Genomic DNA, 26169 nt, shown 5'->3' on the forward strand with positions numbered 1-26169 from the left:
TAGTATCCAAACATCTCATTTTCATTTTGGGCTACTTTATTGACTTTTCCAAGCCTTTGCCTGCAGTCACACACTTAGCTCTACCATAAATAACTATTGTAATTTAGTGAATGATGCTGTCTGGGAGATGAGTCATAAGATTCATGACGGCGTACCCTGATGTCCTCTATATGTTAACCGCTGATGGGTTATGTCTTTATGCATGCTCAATAATCCAGGTAAGGAAATCACAGAAAGGTGAATCAGTTCATCTGGACATGACATTTAGAGGGAGAAACATTTCATCGCTCATCCTCATTATTTCATCACTTGTCAGTCTCAACTGACTGCAGGTACCCCCAACCTCATAAACAATAGTTGCATAACGACCGAAACAAACGATTGGTTTCATATGCAAATATGCGTGAGTTTCAATGGCCATGTGTACTATTCACAAGGATTGGGTAATGGTTGCAATCACAGCAATGTAAGATGGTGACAGATGTACTCTTATGTGAAGAGGGAACGACCATCCCTGAACCGGAGAGGGGGGGGGGCTAAGAGTACGTTTATCATCATCTTACAATGCTGTGATTTCAACTATTCCCCAATCCTCTGTGAATAGTACACATGGCCACTGTAATTCTAGTTAATGGTCATGCCTATTTGCATATGAAACCGATCGTTGGTTTCAGTTGTCATGTAGCTGGGCTGTTTAAAAGGCTGGGGATACCTGCAGTCAGTTTAGACGGATGAGGTCTCTTGGATGACTCTACACGTTGTGTCCAGATGAACTGGTTCACATGCACAGTTTAGTCAAGCTATGGTTATAGCTCGATTAGTTCATTAGTCCGACTACTGACTTTGGTCCCAGTATACATGCGCGGGAGGGAAATCGATTTACCGAGGGAGTCATGTGGGCTCCGCTACGATAGGTGGCGATATGCAGTCTTTCAGCTTGTTTGTATTAGGCCATTACCGGTCGACCTATTACGTTACACGCGCAGAGCACAACAATCGTCGTAGTGAACTAGGAAGTTGCTTCCACCGAACGCGGATCTGCTCCGGCATCCTTTTAAACCCTGCTCCGACCATCTGCTCGGCTACTTTTTTGAATAAGTCGCCATTTCTTGTCTTCCTCCCGTCCATGTATTTTAAAATGTTCAGCTCTTTCAACTGAGCAAGCATATACTCCGTCTCTTCATCCGTCCAAAAATGAGCTCTCGATGTTTTCGCCATGTTTGCAGTTACTGGCTTCCTCTTCTTGTGTCCCTCTCGTCTCCTGTTTACACTGTTCGACTTCCGGGTCAGACTTGGCGCGCGGAAAGTTAGCGCGTGCGCAGATCGCCTCGACCAGCTCCAGTCCGACTAAGGCGTATACCCGTAACATATACATGCAGAAGTAGATCGACTTCCAATCGCATTATCTGGGTGTGTTAGTCCGACTATTACAACTTCGATTTCAGTCGAGCTAACATGTTTACATGCATTTTAAAAGTCCGGTTTTAGTCGGACTAACGCAATAATTCGATTTTTTAAGTGTCATGTAAACGTACGGGTTAGTACACTGGATCAGGAAATTCATATGTAAATAGCCTGTCGCCTGAATTGGGATTTTTGAATGTGTCTGCTCTGGAGAATAGCATGTGCATTGTTGAGTATCTATTTAGTCTAACAAAGACCTCTGTCAGTGCAGTTGGAGATAGGCCTGGGTATGTTAACCTCACACTATTGCCCGGACATCAACGAAGCGTGTCTTTGTTGTGTTATATATTATTGTACTATTGTGCTATGTATTACTGTCAGTGAAATGTTCCATCTTTCTTTGTTACTTGCAGACGTTGATGAGTGCAGGGAGACTTCTCAGGTTTGTGGGCCCAACTCCGTCTGCAACAATCATCCTGGAACCTTTCGCTGTGAATGTCTGCGAGGATTTCATTTTGCTAGTGATGGGAAGACCTGTGTCGGTATGTCCAAACTTTTGTGTGTATTTCTGCGTGTATATGTCTGTGTGAGTGTTTATGAGTTCATGTGTATGTATGTGTTTCTGTGTGCATGCACGTGTCTCTGGGTTTGTGGATCCGTGTGTGTGTGTGTGTGTGTGTGCGTGTGTTTGCAGATGCATGTATGCGCTTGTGTATGTGTTCACAGCTGTGTGGGTGGGTGGACTTGGTGGTGTGTGCTTGCATGTATTTTGTTTGAAGAGTCCCCTGTTGCAAAGACAGATGTCCTGAAAGAGAGCCTGTGTGTGTGTGTGTGTGTGTGTGTGTGTGTGTGTGTGTGTGTGTGTGTGTGTGTGTGTGTGTGTGTGTGTGTGTGTGTGTGTGTTCATGCATACGTGTTTTGCCTTTGTTTGAGTTTTCTTTTACACAAACTGCACATTTTGCACACATCAGTTGTAAATGGATGAATGCCCGAGCTATGATGAATAACTGAAGAGGATGTTGGAGTAAAACACACCAGCGGGTAGTACAAGGCTGACATTGTTCAGGATTTAACATAGTCCTTTTGTTGAAGCTCCCTGGTGGGGATCCCAATGTAAAACTCTCATAATATGCAATTTCTTATAATAAAAAAAACTAGACTGCAGTCAACTGCTTTAACTGGCTGGTGCTTACCCCAATCCCAGTTTCTATAGATGGATAGATAATAGGATATGGAGACTACTCAGACTGTACACTATATGTCTCACTGCATATATAGTTAGTAGACTATACGTCTCCCTACATATGGACAGTAGATTATACATGTCATACTACATATTAATGTCAAACACATTATTGTACTAATATACACTCATATGCTTGTTGTTATATGCAACCATGCAGCTAGCATTTAGTATAGATATAGTTTAAGAGATATGAAGATAAGTTATAGTCTAAGACATATGATTTGGGAAGGATGTGCAGCAGGTTAGGGTGACCGAGGATAGAGATGGAAATGTGCTGACAAGTGAGGAGAGTGCTGAGAAGGTGGAAGGAGTACTTTGAGGAGCTGATGAATGAAGAAAATGAGAGAAAGAAGGTTGGATGACGTGGGGATAGTGAATAAGGAAGTGCCGTGGATTAGCAAGGAGGAAGTGAAGGCAGCTATGAAGAGGATGAAGAGTGGAAAGGCAGTTGGTCCAGTGGAGGCATGGAGATGTTTAGGAGAGATGGCAGTGGAGTTTTTCACCAGATTGTCTAGCACAATCTTGGAAAGTGAGAGGATGCCTGAGGAGTGGAGAAGAAACATACTGGTACCGATTTTCAAGAATAAGGGCGATGTGCAGAACTGTAGCAACTACAGATGTATAAAGTTGATCAGCCACAGCATGAAGATACGGGAAAGAGTAATAGAAGCTAGGTGAAGAGGAGAGATGACGATTAGTGAGCAGCAGTATGGTTTCATGCCATGAAAGAGCACCACAGATGCGATGTTTGCTTTGAGAATGTTGATGGAGAAGTATAGAGAAGGCCAGAAGGAGTTACATTGTGTCTTTGTGGATTTAGAGAAAGCACATGACAGGGGGCCACGAGAGGAGGTGTGGTACTGTATGAGGAAGTCGGGAGTTGCAGAGAAGTATATATAGGAGTGGTGCAGGACATGTATGAGGGAAGTGTGTCAGTGGTGAGGTGTGCGGTTGGAATGATAGATGGGTTCAAGGTGGAGGTGGGATTACATCAAGGATCAGCTCTGAGCCCTTTCTTGTTTGCAATGGTGATGGACAGGTTGACAGACGAGATCAGGCAGGAGTTGCCGTGGACTATGATGTTTGCGGATGACATTGTGATCTGTAGCTAGAGTAGGGTGCAGGTTGAGGAGAGCCTGGAGAGGTGGAGGTATGCACTGGAGAGAAGAGGAATGAAAGTCAGTAGGAGCAAGAGGGAATACATATGCGTGAATGAGAGGGAGGACAGCGGAATGGTGAGGATGCAAGGAGGAGAGGTGACAAAGGCATATGAGTTTAAATACTTGGGGTCAACTGTCCAAAGTAACGAAGAGTGCAGGAGAGAGGTGAAGAAGGGAGTGCAGGCAGGTTGGAGTGGGTGAAGAAGAGTGTCAGGAGTGATTTGCGACAGAAGGGTATCAGCAAGAGTTAAAGGGAAGGTTTACAAGATGGTTGTGAGACCATCTATGTTATATGGTTTGGAGACAGTGGCACTGATGAAAAGACAGGAGGTGGAGCTGGAGGTGGCAGAGTTGAAGATGCTAAGATTTTCACTGGGAGTGATGAAGAGGGACAGGATTAGGAACAGTTCTATTAGAGGGCCAGCTCAAGTTGGACTGTTTGGAGACAAAGCAAGAGAGGCAAGATTGAGATGGCTTGGATGTGTGGTGGAGAGATGCTGGGTATATTGGGAGAAGGATGCTGAATATGGAGCTGCTAGGGAAGAGGAAAAGAGGAAGGTCAAAGAGGAGGTTTATGGATGTGGTGAGAGAAGAAATGCAGGTTGCTGGTGTGACAGAGGAAGATGCAGAGGACAGGAAGAAATGGAAACGGATGATCCACTGTGGCGACCCTTAACGGGAGCAGCTGAAAGTAGTAGTAGTACAGATATATATATTGTGATTATGGTGAATTTTTTTTTGTCATCCAACAATTAAAAACTGTAACTACCCCATTTCTGTTTATGCGTAGAGGAGAACCGTGCAGTTGACCACTGTCAGAGGGGCAGCCATGACTGCGATGCTCCGGACCGAGCTCGATGCAGCTACACAGGGGGCTCGAACTACATCTGCTCTTGCCTGCCGGGCTTCCTGGGCGATGGTCGTGTCTGCCAAGGTAAAGTTCATGGAGTATTTACTGCTGTGGCTCTTTATCAATGTTATCTGTTGTTTGTGTGAGTGCTGTGCAGACCTTGCTGTCTTATTTTTCTTATTACTGTGAAGGATTCAGACTCTGGAGAGTTTTGTCTGCTGTCATTAGAGGAGTCAGCAGAGCTTGGACCCTGATGAATGAATACAATACCATATCTCAGTGTTATGACTTGCCTTGCTATCCGTCACTAAAAATTATTGCCTGAAGACTATAGCAGGATAATAACTCTGACCTCATAAAACCTGACTTCTCTGAAGGACCACCATTACGAACTTGATAGTAAAATATTAAGCTGTTGTTGCTGGCGGCATGGCTCAGGAGGTAGAGCAGGTTGTCTAGTAATCGGAAGGTTCCTGGTTTGATCCCCGGCTCCTACAGAGAGCACATCAAAGTGTCCTTGAGCAAGACACTGAACCCTTAACTGCTCCTAATGAGCAGGTTGACACCTTGCATGGCAGCCTCCACCATCAGTGTATGAACGTGTGTGAGAATGGGTGAATGTGAGGCATGCATTGTAAAGCACTTTGAGTGGTCGGTAGACTAGAAAAGCGCTATAGTCCATTTATCACTTAGTTTTGCCGGCAAACAAAATCATGGAGAAAATCAAGTCAATATTCTGAAGATTTACATGCACACAGAAGTCCTTTTTAATAATATCAATTGCTGGGATATTTAATAATGTAACCGAGCCCCCGGCGGGATTCGACACGGGGTGTACTGCACCACAAGGCGACATCACTAACTGCTTGACTAAAGGGTCAGACCCCCTCTAGTCGATCGGCCAGTGGGTCTTATTAGTAGTTTACAATAACAACAATAAAAATAATGCTATGTATCTAAATAGCACCTTTCAGGCAAGTGCTTTATATTGGAAAGTGCTTTACATTGGAAAGAAGCAAATCAAAGCAATCACAAGCAGAAAAAAATCCAATTAAAATCAAAGAGAATGAAAATCAAAAGCAAATTTGAAGCATTTCAAAATAATAAAAATACAAAACTTAAAATAGTAATCAGGAAAATAAACTAAAAAAATGAAATTAAAATATAAACGTCGCATGGTGGCGCAGTGGTTAGCACGGTCGCCTCACAGCAAGAAGGTCCTGGGTTTGAACCCTGGGTTGTCCTACCTCGGGGGGTCTCCCAGGTCATCCTCTGTGTGGAGTTTGCATGTTCTCCCCGTGTCTGCGTGGGTTGCCTCCCGGTGCTCTGGTTTCCTCCCACAGTTCAAAGACATGTAGGTCAGGTGACTCAGCCTCACTAAATTGTCCTTAGGTGTGAAAGTGTTGGCCCTGTGATGGACTGGCAGCCTATTAAGGGTGTCTCCCCACCTGCCGCCCGTCCTGGGATAGGCTCCAGTATCCCTGCGACCTGAATTCGGATAAGTGGCTTGGATAATGGATGGATGGAAGATAAACGCATAGAGGAATAAAATAACCAGACCTGGTTAAAACTGGACCCAGTGAAACCAGCTACATAAAAATAGAGTACCATAGACAAATATGGTACTGTTTCATCCCCCTCCATAATGACGTCCCTCACTTTATCCACAAAATCCATAGTGTTCTGAACGTGATGCTCATTACTGCCTACCAATGGGTTAAGACTAGATGCCAGAAACTTAGAGAAGTTATAGGTCACTGAGTTAATCATAAAAACAATACGCTGTAATGCCACATCCTGTTTATGTATCATAGGTATACTACTACTACTACTTTTGGCTGTACCCATTAGGGTTGCCACAGCGGATCATCCATTTCCATCCTTTCCATTCCATGTTTATGTATCTTAGGTAAACCATATAAATGAGGTGTAGTTTCCCCTGGGTATAATCTGTGGTATGAAATTCTGTCAATAGCAGTATCCTGTTCTAACATCTTCAGACAATCTATCACCTTTTTCTTGTAACCACTGCCTGGGTCTCGTTTCAGGGGCTCATAAGTATTCATGTCGCTAAGTAACATCATAACTTTCTCATGATAGTCTGTCTGGTTTAATACAACAGTGCATCTGCCTTTGGCTGCCGGAAGGATGATGATGTTATTGTCCTTACTGAGAGTCGTGACAGCTTTCCCCTCAGCTCTGCTGATGTTGGACAGCTGTGCCTTCACATTGATGAGGCAGGCTGAAACTTTCATCTGCAGTTGTTCCGCTTCTGAGTCCGTGATGTTGTTTTTATGGAGCGCTGATTTGTGGCTATGATCAGTTCCACTAGTGGGATTTCCCTCAGTGTGACAGCAAAATTCAGCCCCTTAGCAAGGATGTCTTTCTCCGCCTGGGTGAGTTGTCTGTCGGACAGATTCTTGATTCTTCACCCACTTGTCCACATCGCCTGGTGTCTGTCTGCCACCGAGGGCACCATCCGTTGTCTGATAATGTCTCTGGCATGCAGCAAGTAGGTCGAACTTCTTTTGCTGCCTGGTTTTCGACTTTCCGTGTTGCGCTAAATGAGCCTTCTCCGTGGTCTCATCTAGACGTGACGTGAGTCTCTTTTGGATCTGCTCCTCTTTGACTTTCAAAGTGTCGATGATGGTAAAATTAGTTTGTCTCACCCATTCGTTCAACAGCTCACCATAACTCATTTCCACTTACATTACTCAATATACTTTAAAAGCTCAATGAATTGCCAACAGGATCCAAAAAAAACCCTATTCATTTTCACCATAGGTGAAAAACAATGGATCCAGATGTAGTCTGAGAGCCCCAAAATGACAACACTTAGAGGTGTTAGTAAGTTAACCAAAAATAACGATTGTAGCTTTAACTTATGGAAATTCTGTTTTGCACAGAGGTGCCACACTACTTTGAATGCACACTTTTAGCACAATAAAGAACGCGAGCAATGGGTGTTTCTGATGACTTTGTCAGACCAGTGTGTATCATGTCAACTCAGACCCGAGTTTGAGGACCTCATGACCTTCATTGCATCTTTGTCTCTCCCCCTTCTCTCTCTCCATCCTTCACATCCGGTCTCTTAAAACAAATACTGCCAAGAAAAAAACCCCCAAAAAAAACAAAAGCAGGAGGTTAAAGAAATACTCTACACCACTAGTACTAATCCCTCTGTATTTACCTGTCCTCTTGCCAAATTTAAGGTTCCATTTGTCCCAGAGAGAAGCCGACTGGTTTCCTCTGTTTTGAATCACTGGCCTTCTTGGGCAATTTACTTGTCATTGAAGAGAATTTGTTCTGTAACTGCAAAACTGCCTTTCCACTTCTTTTATCCATAGATTTGAAACATTATTTAGTTTTTATGCAACATTTATACACAAAGGAGTCCAGGTTTTTAAAATACAGCGAGTACCAAAACTTAAATACATACTTATTATTACTAATTAATGTATTATTATTAATGAGTGTTGCAGGAAGAAATGCATCAGGTCGGTTTGCTGGTGTGTTATAACCTATCTGGCAAACAAAAGTCGATTCTGAATGTGACTCTGATCTCATTTCGGCATCCCTGTGAGACTAAATGCTCCCACCAGAACAGGAAATGCCGAGGCCTGCCTTACAGCTGTGCAGCTCAGCACTTGTTAATCATATACATCACCCTCTTTTTTTTTTCATGTCATCTGTTCAGGGTTGTTGGCTAGCCACCAAGCTAGGGAAATTCGATGAAACTCAGCTGGATGTGGGTAAAGTTGTGGAGCGGAGCCATCTTGACCGAAGCAGGAGGTTTATGCTGTCTAGATCAGTGTTTCTCAACCGGGGGTCCGCGGACCCCTAGTGGTCCGTGGTGTAATTGCAAGGGGTCCGTGAAAATAAAATATCTTGAAAAAAAAGATCCTATGACATTTATAGAAATAGGATTATTTTACTCAAATGTCACTGAGACCTTTATCTACCTAAACTATAAAGGGTAACAGGACTTTTTTCTCTAATTACATCTGTTTCACAAGTGTAATTTATTGTATTTTAATAAGAGATCTCGCTCCCGTTTGCATTGTTAAAAGTTACTGCATGACGCTGTTAATACAAACTTAACACGATCTGCATCCGTTTCCAAATTATGAGCCCCCTAGTGTTTCAGTGGGCGTACACCATTCATTTCTTAATAATGATTTTATTGTGAAACATCTGCAGGAAGGTGTTGTGAGAAAACTCAGTAACTTGCAAGATTCAGGTTAGCGCTTGAAATTAAGCTAATGTTATAAACAAACAAAGAAGAAGATGATAAGCACAGTTACACGAAGAAGAAGTAGAAGAAGAAAAAAAGAAGAAGAAGAAGTCGTGACAACATGGAGAGATGGCTCAAATAAAAAAAAAACAGACGAAGGAGACTCGGGGCCACCCGAAAAGAAAACCAACAGACAGCAAAAAGAGACTTTACAAAGAAGATTCCATATTATTTGAATTTACGGCAACTGATTCGGAACCTCAGCAGCCTCTGTGTTTTTTATGTGGAGAGGTACTGTCAAACCATGCCATGAAACCGCCACACCTGCAGCGGCACCTAAGCACCAGGCACCAGTCATCAGTGGGCAAGACTGCTGACTTCTTCAAACGAAAATGGTCGGAGTTCAGGGGAGCGCAAAATCACATGCGTGCCGCAAGTCAGACTTCAGCAACTTCCCTTCAAGCATCTTACCAGGTAGCTTTGCTAATCGCTAAAGCTAAAAAGCCGTATACAATAGCAGAGGAGCTAATTGCACCAGCAGCAGCTATCCTAGCTGAAACTATGGTGGATAAAAAAGCAGCAGATGCAATCCGGTCAGTACCGCTGTCTAACGACACAATATGCCGCAGAGTGGAGGAGATGGCTGGTGACATTGTTCAGCAGGTGACCGATAAACTGAAAAGAGCGGGCTCTTTTTCGGTACAGCTAGACGAGTCTACTGATGTGAATGGAGAAGCCCAGTTGGTCATGTTTGCTCGTTTCAAAGATGACACAGTCAACGATATAGTTGAACACATCGTCTTCTGCAAGCCACTACCTGAAAAAACTACGGGTGAGGACATTTTTAATTTGATTGACTGTTTTTTCACGGAGCACGCGTTGGACTGGAAGCGCTGCTCGCATGTATGCACAGACGGGGCAGTGTCTATGACTGGTCAGCACCGCGGAGTTGTCTCTCGCATCAGGCAGGTAAACCCCAACATCCAAAGCATGCAGTGCATAATTCACAGAGAAGCGTTGGCTTCAAAACGCATGAGCCCAGAACTGGACAGTGTTTTGACTGACGCTGTGAAAGTGATTAACTTCATTAAATCACGACCTCTCAACGCAAGACTGTTCCACAAGCTGTGCGACGAAACAGGCGGTGACCATCATCAGCTGCTGCTACATACAGACGTACGTTGGCTATCAAGGGGGAAAACACTACAGAGACTATGGGAACTGAGAGAGCAGGTGCGCGATGTCCTCTCCGAGCATGGACATCCTCTGGCTGCTAAACTTGAAGACCAGACCTGGTTGGCTCACCTGGCTTACCTTGCTGATGTTTCTGGCCGTCTGAATGAGTTGAACACGAGCTTACAAGGTGATGATAAAACTGTTCTTCAGATGTTTGATAAAGTTTCAGCATTCATGAGGAAAACTGACCTCTGGTTGAGACGGTGTGAAAAGGGGGATGTCAGTAATTTCCCTCAGCTTAACTCTTGGATAGCTGACATGAAACAGAACATGAAGCAGAACATTTTGAAAACTGTAAAAATGCACCTGGCCAAACTGTCAGCTGAGTTTCAATCCTACTTCCCAGATATTGAGGACATGTGTACTAGACATGACTGGATACGCAGGCCATTCATGCCCAGCAGCATGGATACAGCACCCGAGCAACTCCATGAGAGCCTCATTGACCTGTCTTCAGACAGTGGCTTCAGAATTGAAGTTTTCAGAGACATCACTAACACAGTTTTGGTGCTGTGTGGAGAAGGAGTACCCAGAGCATGCAAAAGAGGCTCTCTACCAGTTGGAGCCATTCGGGTCTACATACTTCTGTGAGGTCACTTTCTCAGCTCTTACACACATCAAGACCAAACAGAGAAACAGACTTCAAGAGAGAGGTATCATTACAGCTGTTGCCACTATTCAACCCAGGTTACAGAAACTCATGAGCGGCACACAAGTACAAGTGTCTCACTAACGGTTACACAGCACACCTCACCACACCACACCCAAGTGGCACACAAACAGTGAGGATGCTTTGCTTTGAAAACACACACACCATCTGCCTCTACAGACAAAACTAAGACTTGACTATACAATATCCATTGAGATTTCATACTTATGTTTGTTTTTGTTCTTGCAGAGTGCATAAAAATTCTGTTTTGTTACATGTATCTGAAAGTTACTGCATAAAAATTCTGTTGTTACATATATCTGAAAGTTACTGAATACATATTCTGTTTTGTTACATATATCTGAAAGTTACTGCATAAGAATTCTGTTTTGTTAACTATATCTAAGTTACAACTGAAAGCTCTTATTTTTGCCCCAAAGAGTGAATAAATGCTATAATGCAATTTAAAATGCAGTTTCTACTGTTTCTATCAAATTGCAACCCCCCTCCCCCAAGATCAGGTGGAGGGGTCCTCAGGGTAGATCAAAAATACACTGGGGGTCCAGGACCCCAAAAAGGTTGAGAACCACTGGTCTAGATAGTAAAACCGTCAAATATTTGCCTCAAAAAGATGCCTTATATAATGGAAAATCCGTAATTTTCCATTATATAAAAACAGAGGTTAAATTGCTTTTACACTTACTTTTGCAACAACACTAATCCACGTCTTGCTAGAAAGCACCTGGCTAATTATTTTTTTACCGTTTTTATTTTTCTTATTTCAATTGAAAGTTTTAAGGATGATTTTTTGAGTTTATTCAGATTCCTAACCTTCACACCGCTGAAACTGATACAGTAAAACCCCAAAATACGAGGGCTAAAAACAACTATTTCTAGGTAAACTTGATTTCTGTTCGGATATTAATTTGCACCAGCTTTTAAAATTCTGCCAGAAACAGAGTTGGTGCTTTTACATTTGGTCCCTTTACTTAAAGGTAAACAATAACAGTTCCCAACATTATGTCTATACTATGTGTTGAAGGGATAGCACATTGGCAGCCATAATACTGATCCGTCTTCTGTTTATCTCTGGAATGTCATCTTTTGTTTCTTAAATCTTCTTTTTTTTTCTTTTTCCATTTCTGTTCTGCAGACATAGATGAGTGCCAACAGGATCAGTGTCACAGGGACGCCGTTTGCCAAAACACACCGGGGTCATTCGCCTGCCAGTGCCGGCCTGGTTACCATGGTGACGGTCTCCTGTGCACCCCCAACACCTCAGGTTGGTCATTCCCAACAAAATGTTTCAAATCACAAAATGATAGCAGAGGTAGAGCTGCGCCTCAAAGAGATGTCAAAAAACATCTCTTTAGTCCAGGTCTTTAGGTTTGTTTTTTCTTTTTTAGGTAGTTTAGCAGGCCTGCTAAATGTTCATGGACAGCAGAACAGGACCCACACACTGGGATTTTAAGATATAGTCTAAAAAGTCATCATGACTGAAATATGTTGAATATTAGATCTTAGACTTATAGAAAAGGTGCAAAAAAGTGTGCAAAAGTGACTAGTGCAGAAGTGAGAAAATTTCCGTCAACTTCAGGACTGAGAAAAGTGCTCATAGACTGAAATATATGCATATCTGCATAAGTCACTTTCTGCACAATTTTTTTACCCTTTGCCCTGTAATACTGATGTTAAATATTTAGTTTTTCAAAAAAATATAATGACTTTTTAGTCCATTTCTTAAATCTCAGTGTGGGGGGTCCTACTCTGCTGTTCCCAAATGACAAAATGGTGCTACTGACACACACACACAACACACACCCAACTGAATTTTTGACAATTTGTCGCAACAATTTTTCCTGGTGGCAGTTGTTGTCAACGTTGGATTTAGATGTTGATCTTTTTTCTTTTTTATGATATCAGTGCCTGTGGTGTACAACTGTGGCTGTAAGCCATCACTTTTTTTTTTTGCTTTAATGGTAAGGCTCCTCAGGCTTGGACCAGCTTTCAGGTTTTAAGGTATGTGGGTAGCAGGGTTTACAGATTGTGTATTCGTTAAAACTGTTGCCAAAGTTGGTGGAACGATCTATGCTGTTTCAGAGGCAAAATTTAAACTATTTTCATTCTTCACAAGATGTACAATTTTCTTTTGATAAAAACAAGGAAATCCGCAGCTCAATTTTTTTGAATGACTCGACAAATGATTTAAATAACATCAGTAAACATGGTTGAATTGGTCCATGGTGTAGACTCAATAAATATTTTCACAGACGTAAATCTTTGAAATCTCCCTAATAAACATTTGTAAACTCAGGAACCCGACTGCTAGTTTCTCACACAGCTGGACTATTTGAGACTTGTGACAGTTTTGTAAACCCCATGGTTTAAAGTAGGGCAGAGGAGCTGTTTAGAAAACCGTCTTCTGGACATGATGGGGGGGGGGGCTCACTCAGATGAACACCAGTGTGTCTCTTCTTCTGACTCACACCAGAGTGCTCTTTAATCATACGGTTGGCTGTGACTGCAAACCAGACAGTAAGATGTGTTGTAAGACAGAGAAGATGGACAGAATGTACTGCTGTAAGATCTGTGGAGTCAGCGGAAGAGTAAAGAAACCCTGTAAATTGTGTGTGTGTGTGTGTGTGCGTGTGTGTGTGTGTGTGTGTGTGTGTGTGTGTGTGTGTGTGTATACCACGTTTAACTACACTTGTGGAGACCGAAGGCCCCCACAAGTATAGTTAAACACTTGTGGGGCCTGTTTATCGGACCGAAGAAGTTAAAGGATCTATTTTAGGGTTAGGACTTGGTTTTAGGGTTAAAGTTAGAATTACACTTAGGTTAAGGTATGGGTTAGGGTTAGGCATGTACAAACTAGTTTGCGTGGTTAAGGTTTAGGGAAGGGCTGTCAGTGAATGGGAGTCAATGAGCGGGCCCCACAAGCATATGTAGTTTTACAAGTGTGTGTGTGCGTGCGTGCCTGATGGTGGTGGTTATGCTTTTGCACATTTGTGTGGGTGTTATGTGTGCATGTGTATGGCAGGTTGTTTTATCATTTATTAATTTTTAAGGCACTAGTCACTACAAATTAGACACTAGTACTTATTTTTTTAAACACTAGTTGCTATTCTGTCACTAGATGCTATTGTAAAGTTACTAGTTTCTAAAAAATAGATACTAGTTCTGTTAGTGTAGCACTAGTTACAAATTTCCCCATGACTAGGCACATTTCTCTTTTACCAGTAACAAATAAACACCAGGTCTTTTATTTTATTGAGTAGTAACTAACTTAAAAAGCACGAGTCACTATTCTGATAGTATGTTTTTTTAGCAACTAGTAACAATAGCGACTTGTGTTTAAAAAAATAATATGTAGACTAAAAAATAGGTAGCGATTGGGGCCTTTAAAAGCCCATATTCTGCTAGCTAAATGCATCCCACCATAAAAAGATGGTTGAGGTGATTAGGCACTAGGCAAGGCAAGGAAAATTTATTTGTATAGCACATTTCCGCAACAAGGCAATTCAAAGTGCTTTACATAAAACATAAAAGGCATTAAGACAAAATGTAAAAGCAACATAAGGCAATAAAAAGACATTTAAAATCAAATAAAAAGATAGAAAAATAAGACAGATAAAATAGAGAAAAAGTTACAGTGCTGTATAAAATGATAATCAAAAGCTTCAAATTTGATTTAATAGAAGGCAGCAGAAAACAGGAAAGTCTTTAGCCTTGATTTAAAAGAACTGAGAGTAGTAGCAGACCTGCAGTTTTCTGGGAGTTTGTTCCAGATATATGGTGCATAAAAACTGAAAGCTGCCTCTCCATGTTTAGTTTTGACATTGGGAACAGAAGGCAGACCTGTCTCAGACAATCTGAGAGGTCTGAATGGTTCTTAGTGTAGCAGAAGATCAGAAATGTGCCCTAAAGCATTCAGTGCTTTAGAAACCAAGAGCAGTATTTTAAAATCAGTTCTTTGATGGACAGGAAGCCAGTGTTAAGACCTCAGAACGGGAGTGACGTGATCCACTTTTTTGGTCTTAGTAAGGACTCAAGCAAACCTGTAAAGACACCATTAATATAGTTGATTCGACTGAAGATAAATCCATGGACAAGTTTTTTCAATTCCTGCTGAGACATAAATCCTTTAATTCTTGATATATTCTTCAGGTAATAGTAAACTGACTTTGTAATTATCTAAATGTAGCTATTTAAATTGAGGTCTGACTCCATGACTACAATGTGTCTGGCTTGGTTTGTCATTTAACATAACATTACTGATTGTAGCTGAGCGCTGACTTTTAATTGTTCTTCCTTGGCTCCAAAGACAATTACAACAATTTTATCTTTGTTTGATTTAAGAAAATTCTGAGACATCCGATCGTTGATTTTTTTCAATGCACTTGGTCCTTGTATGGGATTATAGTCACCTGGTGACATAGTTATGTAAATCTTTGTGCCGTCTACATAATTTTGGTAACATATTTTGTTGTTTTCATAATCTGAACTAGTGGGAGCATGTAGATGTTAAACAGAAGAGGCCCCAGAATGGAGCTTTGGGGAACTCCACGGGTCATTTTGTCTGCTCAGATTTGTAATTACCTATAGACAAGAAGTAGTCCCTGTCCTTTAAGTAGAATTCAACCCAGTTTAGCGCTGTGCCAGAAAGTCCCACCCAGTTTTTTAGTTGGTCTAGTAATATGTTGTGGTTGACTATGTCAAATGCAGCACTGAGATCCAATAATACCAGGACTGAGATTCTGTCACTGTCCATGTTTAAGTGTATGTCATTGAAGACCTTAACAAGAGCAGTCTCAGTGCTGCGGTTTGGTCAAAGTCCTGACTGGATTACTTCAAAAGAGTTATTTAGTGGTATCCGGGTAGCATGGCGGTCTATTCTGTTGCCTACCAACACAGGGATTGCCGGTTCAAATCCCTGTGACACCTCCGGCTTGGTCGGGCGTCCCTACAGACACAATAGTCTGTGTCTGCAGATGGGAAGCCAGATGTGGGTATGTGTGCTGGTCACTTCACTAGCCCGGGTATGTGTCCTGGTCACTGCACTAGTTCCCCCTCCCACCCAAACAGGTGGGGGAATAGCATGATCCTCCCATGTGCTATGTCCCCCTGGCGAAACTCCTCACTGTCAAGTGAAAAGAAGCGGCTAGCGATTCCACATGTATCAGAGGAAGCATGTGGTAGTCTGCAGCACTCCTCAGCTCAGCAGAGGGGGTGGAGCAGTGACCGGAATGGCTCGGAAGAGTGGGGTAATTGGCCACGTACAATTTGGGGAAAAAAAGGGGAAAATCCCCAAAAAAAAAAAAAAAGTTTAGTGCCAAAAATTTGTTCAGCTGCTGGAAAACAGCTTTTTCAATGATTTTACAATTTTACTTAGAAACGGGAGGTTTGACATGGGCCTATAATTTTTCATTGATGAAGTGTTTGCATTGTATTTAGGTGGCCTACTGATATTTAGAAATATAACTCGAGAAGAGGAATTCAACAGAAGAGCCATATGTTCAAAAGCAGCTAAATTTCCATAAGATATCTTCTTGCATTGGTGCGAATCATTAAACAAAATGACAACTCCGCCTTCTTTCTTATGCATTCTGGTTTCACTCACAAAACTGAAGTTGGGAGGAGCTGACTCGATAAGAACAATTGTCTAACCAAGTGTCAGTTAAAAACAAAATTGAGATTGTGCTTGATGATAAAGTAATTGATCAAAAATGTTTTTCCTGCTAAGGACCTCATGTTTAGTAATGCTAAGTTAAGTGTGTTAAAAATATTATCTGTCCAGTTATTTGGGATAGGCTTCGGCTGTTGGCATACAACCGGAGTCAGAATAGATTAAGTAGCTGTGCACTTTGAGTACACTTTGTTCTTCCTAAAGCTTATCAAAACAGGAATTGCAGACCTTGGAACTGCTCCATGCTGTCTGGGGTGGGGTCTGGGGTGGGCTGTATCAGTGGCAGTGGATCCCTACCCAGTAAGCAGAGGGAGACATGAGCTGAAAGGGGGGGGGGGGTAAGGACCCAGTTGATCCTAGTAGTCAGTATGCCCTGTAATTCTGACTACAGGGAGATTGTCCTTGCTTTGTTTGGATAACGGGAATTTTGGTGCCACAGTGTAACATCTCAGCTTGTGTGAGATATCTCTGAAAGACGGGGGGAATGGCATTGTTCTTGTTGTACTGGGTAAATAAGATTGCTCTACTTTTCCGAGAATTTCCTGATCCTTTCCAAATACCGGCAGTGGGGTGCTGGAGAATATAGGTTAAGTTGGCAGTAAGTGTGTGGACCCCCACTCTGTTTAAATGAACCCCTTCCATTCTGAAATGGTTTTGTTGCTCCCAGGGGAAGTTGAAGTTGTCAGTGAAGCACAGATTTTGAGCAGTGCATGCGGAGGAAAGCCAGGTATTTAATGCTAACACGTCAGCAGGAAGAGCTAACATGTCAGGCAGGACTCTGCAGTCTACACCCATCTACAGACCAGTGGCCACTCTTTCAGGGATGAGAATGTGCACATCCATGATAGGGAGGGAACGCTGGTTTGAACAGAGTCAAAAAGGCCATCTATGTGAAGAGGGAACAACCATCCCTGAACCGAGGGGGGGCCTAAGAGTACATCTGTCGCCATCTTACAATGCTGATTGCAATTATTCCCTAATCCTCTGTGAACAGTACACATGGTCATTGTAACGCTAGTTAATGGTCACTCCTATCTGCATACGAAACCGATCATTGGTTTCGGAACTGTATTGTTTATAAGGGTGGGGATACCTGCAGTCAGTTGACACTGAAGAGGTCACTCAGATGAGTGATGAGACGTTTCTCTCTCAGTAAACATTGTGTCCACATGAACTAATTCAATTTTCTTACCTGAATTATTGAGCATGCATAAAGACATTGCCTTAAGATGAATGAATGATAAAATAGCCAACCATCATATGTGTGCCTGAGTATAGGGTATGTCATAGTATGTATGGTGCCATAGTATGTATGGGAGGACATGCAGGTGGCTGGTGTGACAGAGGAAGATGCAGAGGACAGGAAGAAATGGAAACGGATGAGCTGCTGTGGCGACCCCTAACGGGAGCAGCCGAAAGTAATAGTAGTAGCAGTATGTGCGCCTGGTGGTGGTAGACAAGTAGCAAGTGTGCATGTATTTACGCATATTTGTTTGTTTGTGTGTGTGTGTGTGTGTGCGCATGCGTGTGTGTTATGTAGGTATGTGTGCCTCATGGTGGTGGTTAAGTAACGAGTTTGCGTGCGAGTGTGCATGTTTATGTGTATGTGTGTGTGTGTGTGTGTGTGTGTGTGTGTGTACACGTGTTAGTCTGCACCTACGCTTGTGTGCATGTTTTGTGTGTATTTATACGTATATGTTTTTATCACCCTCTCTCCATGAAAATGATAAAAGGGGGGTCAGGTATCGAGTAAGGGACAAGTTAGAGTCAGCAGGAGACATAAACCAGAGATGGCAGCTGACGTAAAACAAACAGCCTTAAATCTGCAGGCTGCCCTCTGACACCATCTGCCAAGGACACTGAAACTCAGTGGAGGTGCCGTAGCTCAGCTCTCAGTGCTTCCTCTAAACTTCTCACTATCGGAAAATCAAACGTTCATTTGAACATTGAAAAATACTCCCCTTCAACCACAGGACCGGGGTTTATACCGGGTCTAGTTAGCAAGCACCCACGCTACACAAGAACATTTCCATTATATACTGCATTATAGACTTGGTGCTGAACTGTGGGTGAATGCAGTTTATGGGTTGGAGCAGATACGTGCCTTTTAACTCCACCACAACAGAAACATTTACAGAAGAAATTAAAAGAGTCTTTACGTGATATCAGTGTTTAATTCAACAAATGGGTCTTTAATGCTATTGATCACGTCATTGTGATTGCATAATTTTTTTTTCATTGACAAAACCACCCCCCCAACTTAAGGGTGTGCAAAATCGTCTGGGCAATTTTGAGCAAAATTTTATCCAACTTGATACAGCTCCTCTAATTTGACCTCTCATAATTTTTTAAATTCACAACATCCCTTGTTAAAGGATAAATATGTTGTTTATTCACCCCGGGTCTAATTTTTGTAGTTTTTGTCATGGTACACAGTCATGATATCGTTTTAATCACCAGTTTCATGTTGGAGGTTTTGGACAGGGGACCACCGCTGGGCTCGCTGTAGTCATCATTTATTTTGGATTTTTTTCCTCCCAATTGTACCTGGCCAATTACTCCACTCTTTCGAGCCATCCTGGTCTCTGCTCCACCCCCTCTGCCAATCTGGAAAGGGCTGCAGACTACCACATGCCTCCTCCGATACATGTGGAGTTGCCAGCCACTTCTTTTCGCCTGACAGTGAGGCGTTTCACCAGGGGGACGTAGCATATGGGAGGATTGTGCTGTTCCCCCCAGTTCCCCCTCACCCCCTCACAGGCACGCTGACTGACCAGAGGAGGCACTAGTGCAGCGACCAGGACACATACCCACATCCGGCTTCCCACCAGCAGAAACGGCGAATTGTGTCTGTAGTGGCGCCCAACCAAGCCGGAGGTAACATGGGGATTCGAACCGGTGATCCCCGTGTTGGTAGGCGACCAGTTATAGGGGGGTCCCTATTTGTGGTTGGGGGGAAGGGTGTTAAAACACTAAAATTATGCTGTCTTTTGAAAGGTCTTTTGACTCAATGCAACCATTTTGTAAGTCGGGTAGGAGAGGTGAATATCAGTGTATCTACTCTTCAATGTAAGACAGTATGAATGAATGAATGAGTGCCCCTTGCACCAGTAGAGAGTGCCTGACTCCAGCGAGACTTTTAATTCTGTTATTTTTGATTCTGCCTCGCTAGAGTTGCTCGTGCCATGCGCCTGTCGTTTAAGTGCAGATTGTAACATATGATCCATTCCTCTTCAACTGCGAAATAAATAGAAAACAATATTTCGAAGTTAAACTTACTGGGGGTTATTGTTGGATCGTTTGTCCCGATTACACACCAATCTTTAAGTGTTTATATAAATATTTTCGAGTTTACAATCTTATAAAAAGCCATTGATGTTAGCTAAATCTGATCAGATAACAAATTGCAGCCTACCCGAGGGGACGTTTCGCATGTTTTATTAACGGTTATACTCGCATATAACCGTTCTGACTGTGCCCACGCAGCCAGAACAGAGGTACCGGTGCAACATAGACAGGCATGGTTCACAGATTTACTGCTGCATGCCAAATAAGAACCGCTACAATATGCCCCAAAAATAATTGATAATTTATTGTCATTATTCTTATTACAACCATAATTCTATGGGGGATCCCCCCACCCAAGCTTAATTTTTCCTTTCTTATGGGAGGTCCCTTATTTGTTATGGGAGGTCCAGCCCCCCCCCTCAAGTCGAGCCCTGTAGGCAACGGAATAGACCGTCACGCCACCCAGACGCACCGTAATCATCCTTTAAGCGTGAAAACCCACTCGATTTGGTCTTTGCCGGCATACATATTACATATTGACTTGGCTATCAAACCCTTTCTCTGACTGTTGATTAGACTACGCTGTTTACTGGGGTCCTATTTAATGGTAGTCCTTTCGTATGCATATATTTGTGATCACGTTCATTTTCTTTTCTTTTTCATAGTTTCGTTCTTGTTTCTTATCATGGTGGAGGTTTGATCTGTAATGCACATGTGGAGCCCTACATATGAACAGGCCCTATACGTACTTCAGGTGCACCTATCAGTATCCGGGTTCATCTTTTTAAACAGGCCTAATGAATAGGGCACACATCGTTTCTGATGAAGAATGTGTAGTCAAAACGTTAAGCGTGCTGGGAAAAAACAATCTGTTTTGGAGTACTCTTACTGAGTGTATGAGTCCTATTTGTCCGACTTATCATAATTCACACATTAAACCTTTGGGTGGCAACACAGCTGGTGTGGTTGTACAGAACCGAGTACTCTGTTTTGTTTTGTTTTTGTTTTTTTTCTTCCTCCAGGCTTGCGGTTTTATGTCCCATAACTTATCATCGTCATGTTTTTGTGGTTTGGCGTGGAGCGAGGCTGTTGAGGCTTGGCTCTCGTCCCTCCTCCACACCACAGCAGTTCCAGGTGTCTGACGCATAATTACCACTCCTTTCTTCTTCTCCTCTGGAGTTTTCTAATTCTTTGCGAGCTTTTTTACGACCCCCCCCCCCACTCATCTGAAAAGCGCATCATTTTGCTCCCCCCCCCCCCCCCCGACAAAACTTGTCGCATCGTCTCTGCTGTGACCGACAACAATCCCTTTTCTTTAACGTTTGTCTCGACTGGTCGACGACAGCCTGTCGACGGCTTTGATCTCCGACCCGCAGACAAGAGGGAGCGCCCCATTGTTAACTTCAGTTTGCACGTCCTTGTCGGTGTTTGTGAGCAGACATTGTGCTTTGAGGAGACTGTAGGTCGCGGCTGAAACGGTTTTGTTATGACTGGTTTGTGGTTTCACCGCAGAGATACCCTTGGGGATAAGCATCGTACCGAGGGATGCGAGTTCCAGATGTCAACGCGGCCCCTATAGTGAGCAGTCTCCTTTTCTTCTTCTTTAATCTGTGTTTTCCCCCCACAGCTTGGAGCCACGTCCATCCAGACACTGAGTGTGCAACGTCCTGGTATTTCAGAAGCGAGAAAAATCTTAATTAAAACCAAGAGTTAAATCCGGTCTGTGTTAAATAGCAGCAGAAAATAGATATAAGTTCAACACCCCCCCCACACACACACACACCAGACTTCACTATGCCGACGGTTTAGCTCTCACTGCAAATATGTGGATTTTGATTTTGAGAAAGGTCTTCTATGATACCCAGATATATCTGACCGCTATGAGAAAGAGAAATTGTGATTTATTGAACTGCTCTTACTATTACATACAATTTACACTAATCTTTTTTTCTTTTTCAGTATGACTCAAGTATGGCTGTCTAAAGCATTGCCAGAGAAAAGTGTAATACAGTTTCATGAGGGGACAAAACGGTCCTCAAACGTTAGGAATAAAGTAACTTCATTTTATTGGGCGTGAACATTTGTTGTTTTACATCTCAGTTCAGAAATACAGTTGTTTGCTGCCCCTCACCATGTTGTCCTTTGACCATCGTTTCCGGGTCAGATGCCGGTAGTGGCAAGTCTGGGGGAATCCTTAAATTTTTGGTGCATGCAGAGCCAGTTCCCAGAAAGAGCACGGATTAAGGTTTATACAAAGAGCAGTAAATCAAATGATTGACCAAAAAAAAAAAATCTAGCTCTGTTAATGAGAATGAAAATCGTGTTTATTGGCCATGTAGGTTTGCACATACATGGAACTTGACTCTGGTTTTGTGGCTCTCTCAGTGTACTTAACATAGAATAACAACACTACAACACAACAATCTTCAGCTATATACACAAGGATTGACTTGTACAGGTGAGATAAGAGGTGATAAGATGCAATGGTGCAGAGAATATATCAGAGATGCTGAAATAGATGTTAGCAGGTTACTTACATACATCCCTGAGGTAGATGGACATGACAGAGTGTACCAGTATACATACAATGTACAGTACAGTGTCAGTATATACAAAATGGTTGGATTTATTGACAGTGATAAGTGTTCATTTGAATGACAGCCCATGGAGGGCAACTGTTTCTATATCTGGTTCTTCTGGGGTGCAGTGCTCTGTAGCGCCTGCCAGAGGGGAGGAGTTGGAACAGGTTGTGACCAAGGTGTGATGGGTCTGCAGTGATGTTGTGTGCCCGTTTCTTGACTCTGGAGGTGTATAAAGTCCTGAATAGAAGGCAGGTTGGCACCAATGATTTTCTCTGTAAACCTAACTGTCTGTTGTAGTCTGTTCCTGTCCTGTTTGGTGGCCGAACCAAACCAGACAGTGATGGCTGTGCAGAGGACAGACTGGATTATTGCGGTAAAACTAAATCAACAGTTCCTGAGGCAGGTTGAATTTCTTGAGCTGGCAGAGAAAGCACATCCTCTGCTGGGCCTTTTTGATGATTGTGGCTATGTCGGATGCCCACCTTAGGTACTGGGAGATTGTGGAACCCAGATATCTGTAGGTTTTCACTGTCGACACCACACTGCTGAGTATGGTGAGGGGGGGCAGTGTTGGGGGACTCCTCCTGAAGTCCACTGTCATCTCCACTGTTTGAGTGTGTTCAGTTCCAGTTTGTTATGGCCACACCAGAGGGCCAGCTGATCAATCACCCATGTACATGCAGACTTGTCACCATCCCAGATAAGGCCAATGATGGTTGTGTCATCCGCAAACTTCAGGAGTTTAACAGACGGGTCACCTGAGGTGCAGTTATTTGTGTAGAGGGGAGAGCACACATCCCTGGGGGGGCGCCAGTGCTGATTGTCTGGGTGCTGGATGTGATTTTCCCCAGCCTTAACATCTGCCTCGTCTGTCAGGAAGTTTTTAATCCACCGGCAGATGGGGGCTGGTACAGTGAGTTTGGAGTGGAGGATATCTGGGACGATGGTATTGAACACTGAGCTGAAGTTCACAAACGGGACCCTTTCGTGTGTCCCTGGGGAGTCGAGGTGTTGGAAGATGTAGTGCAATCCCATGTTGACTGCATCATCCACTGACCTGTTTGCTCGGTAGGCAAACTGCTGGGGGTCGAGCAGAGGGCCTGTGATTTCCTTCAGGTGGGCCAACACCAGTCTCTTGAAGGATTTCATGACAACAGATGTTAGGGCAAAGGGCCTGTAGTCATTTAATCCTGTGATACGGGGTTTCTTGGGGACCGGGATGATAGTGGAGCTCTTGAAGCAGGAGGGGATTTAACACAGCTCCAGTGATCTGTTGAAGATCAGTGTGAAACTGGGGGCCAGCTGGTCAGCACAAACTTAATTGCATTATGCTTGTCAATGTAGACCTTAATTTGATAGTTAGATAGTTCGATTGAGGTGTTTACATGGCAGAAGAAATAATAAAATTATTGCCTTAATCTAAATGAAATTTCATTTTTAACTTGCATATAAACACACCGATTGTCTGTGTGTTGGTCTGGTGTTGTCTTCCCAATACATGCTGGAATAGACTCCAGGCCTCCCATGTCCTTGAACTGGGTTTAGGAGGTTAAGAGAATGAATGAATGACAGAAATAAACCCTTGTTTTTTTCAGAGCGCGAGAAGACGCAGTGTGAGCGTCACAGGGAGAGCACCCAGGCGGGTACAAGCTCCTCTGGAACTTTCCTCTCCTTCTTCAGACCACGACCGGCTGTCGGTCAGTACGTGCCCCAGTGTGACCAGCATGGGGCGTATGAGCCCACCCAGTGTCATGCCAGCATTGGTCAGTGTTGGTGCGTGGACGCCAACGGTCAAGAGATCCCCAACACCCGGACTGGCCCTGGCAGCAAACCTCTGTGTGAGTAAACAGTCTTTTCTTTTGAGATTTGATTTTTTTTTTTTTCCCAAATTGTCTTGTCACAGTTGTACCATTTTTACTGGTGTTGTGACTGGTGTATTTAGAGAGTACCTGCACACTTAAATACATTTTTTAAGCAAAAATGTGCAATATATTTATTACAGCAAATGCCCTTTCCATGGAAGCATTTGCTGTGTTAAATCTACCAACATTGTGCTGCTGCTAATTGAACTCTGCCATAGGCCTGCAGAATTGAATAGTTATTTGTCCAAGAAGTTTTGTCCATAGGCAAATGCTAAAAAATACACATACACGTGCATAAGATAAAAGTATGGCTGTTCCTGCTGCAATGATCAGAGAGGCAGTCTAATCCCAACCAACCATTCCCGCTTTCATTTCTGCACTAGAAGCACCCTCTCCACACACAAATGTGGTATTTCGGAGCATTTCATCAACATTGATAGCAGTATTACTATCTTTTGTCACTAGAGGGTGATATCTGCTTTTCTTATTATGCATTTGAAATCTGCCATTATCTCGCACAATGACTCCAGGTTTGAAGAGAACCTCGCTGTCACCTGTAGGGCATTCATTACTGCTGCATTTTAGTAGTCATCAACTACTCCCAAAGAGCAGTCGAGTAGTCGATTAATCATGGGAGACGCATTATATTTTTTTTTACCCAATAACAAAGATCAATTCTCATCAAATTGGGCTCAAATACAACAGGTAAAGGGTTAACTAATATAGGCGAGGCCAACCTGGGGTTAGATGAAATAGCAGAGTCCTCGATTGGTCCTGAGACTACTACTACTACTGCTTTTGGCTGTTCCCGTTAGGGGTCGCCACAGCGGATCATCCATTTCCATTTCTTCCTGTCTTCTGCATCTTTCTCTGTCACACCAGCCACCTGCATGTCTTCCCTCAACACATCCATAAACCTCCTCTTTGGCCTTCCTCTTTCCTGGCAGCTCCATATTCAGCATCCTTCTCCCAATATACCCAGCATCTCTCCTCCACACATTTCCAAGCCATCTCAATCTTGCCTCTCTTGCTTTGTCTCCAAACCGTCCAACTTGAGCTGTCCCTCTAATAGAACTGTTCCTAATCCTGTCCCTCTTCATCACTCCCAGTGAAAACCGTAGCGTCCTCAACTCTGCCACCTCCAGCTCTGCCTCCTGTCTTTTCATCAATATGCGGATCATAAGGTCCTGAGACGCTGTTTATAAATGAGCCGCAATCTGATTGGCCTAACACCCAGTGAGCCTGTCTGAGCTGGAGATACTGTTAGACTGCAGTAACAACCCAATTGCTTTCTTGCAGGTGTTTTGGTTTAACTAGTGACTCCATTAACTGGTGACTTTCAGTCAAGTGCGTCTGTGGTTGTCATGGTGACGACAGCTGTTGATAGGTTGATAGATTATCTTAAATTGGATGTTCAATAAAGTATATATTCGTCTGGTCCTTTTTGTCCTACACTCACTGGCCACTTTATTAGGTACACCTTGCTAGTACCGGGTTGGACCCCCTTTTGCCTTCAGAACTGCCTTAATCCTTCGTGGCATAGATTCAACAAGGTACTGGAAACATTCCTCAGAGAGTTTGGTCCATATTGTCATGATAGCATCACGCAGTTGCTGCAGATTTGTCGGCTGCACATCCATGATGCGACTCTCCCGGTCCACCACACCCCAAAGGTGCTCTATTGGATTGAGATCTGGTGACTGTGGAGGCCATTTGAGTACAGTGAACTCATTGTCATGTTCAAGAAACCAGTCTGAGATGATTCGAGCTTTATGACATGGCGCGTTATCCTGCTGGAAGTAGCCATCAGAAGATGGGAACACTGTGGTCATAAAGGGATGGACATGGTCAGCAACAAATACTCAGGTAGGCTGTGGCGTTGACACGATGCTCAATTGGTACTAAGGGGCCCAAAGTGTGCCAAGAAAATATCCCCCACACCATTACACCACCACCACCAGCCTGAAGCGTT

General features: G+C 43.2%; 1 protein-coding gene across 1 annotated transcript in view; it reads left to right on the forward strand.

Annotated features, from left to right (window-relative positions):
- Positions 1 to 26169, forward strand: part of LOC130112891 (nidogen-1-like) — an 85818-nt gene that overhangs the window by 32985 nt on the left and 26664 nt on the right. The window contains exons 11-14 of the mRNA XM_056280414.1: positions 1818 to 1946; positions 4601 to 4744; positions 11933 to 12061; positions 23931 to 24173. Of these exons, the coding sequence (XP_056136389.1) occupies positions 1818 to 1946; positions 4601 to 4744; positions 11933 to 12061; positions 23931 to 24173 (645 nt within the window). The remainder of the gene's footprint in view (positions 1 to 1817; positions 1947 to 4600; positions 4745 to 11932; positions 12062 to 23930; positions 24174 to 26169) is intronic.

This window comes from Lampris incognitus, chromosome 5, assembly GCF_029633865.1.
Source record: "Lampris incognitus isolate fLamInc1 chromosome 5, fLamInc1.hap2, whole genome shotgun sequence".
Taxonomy (NCBI): domain Eukaryota; kingdom Metazoa; phylum Chordata; class Actinopteri; order Lampriformes; family Lampridae; genus Lampris; species Lampris incognitus.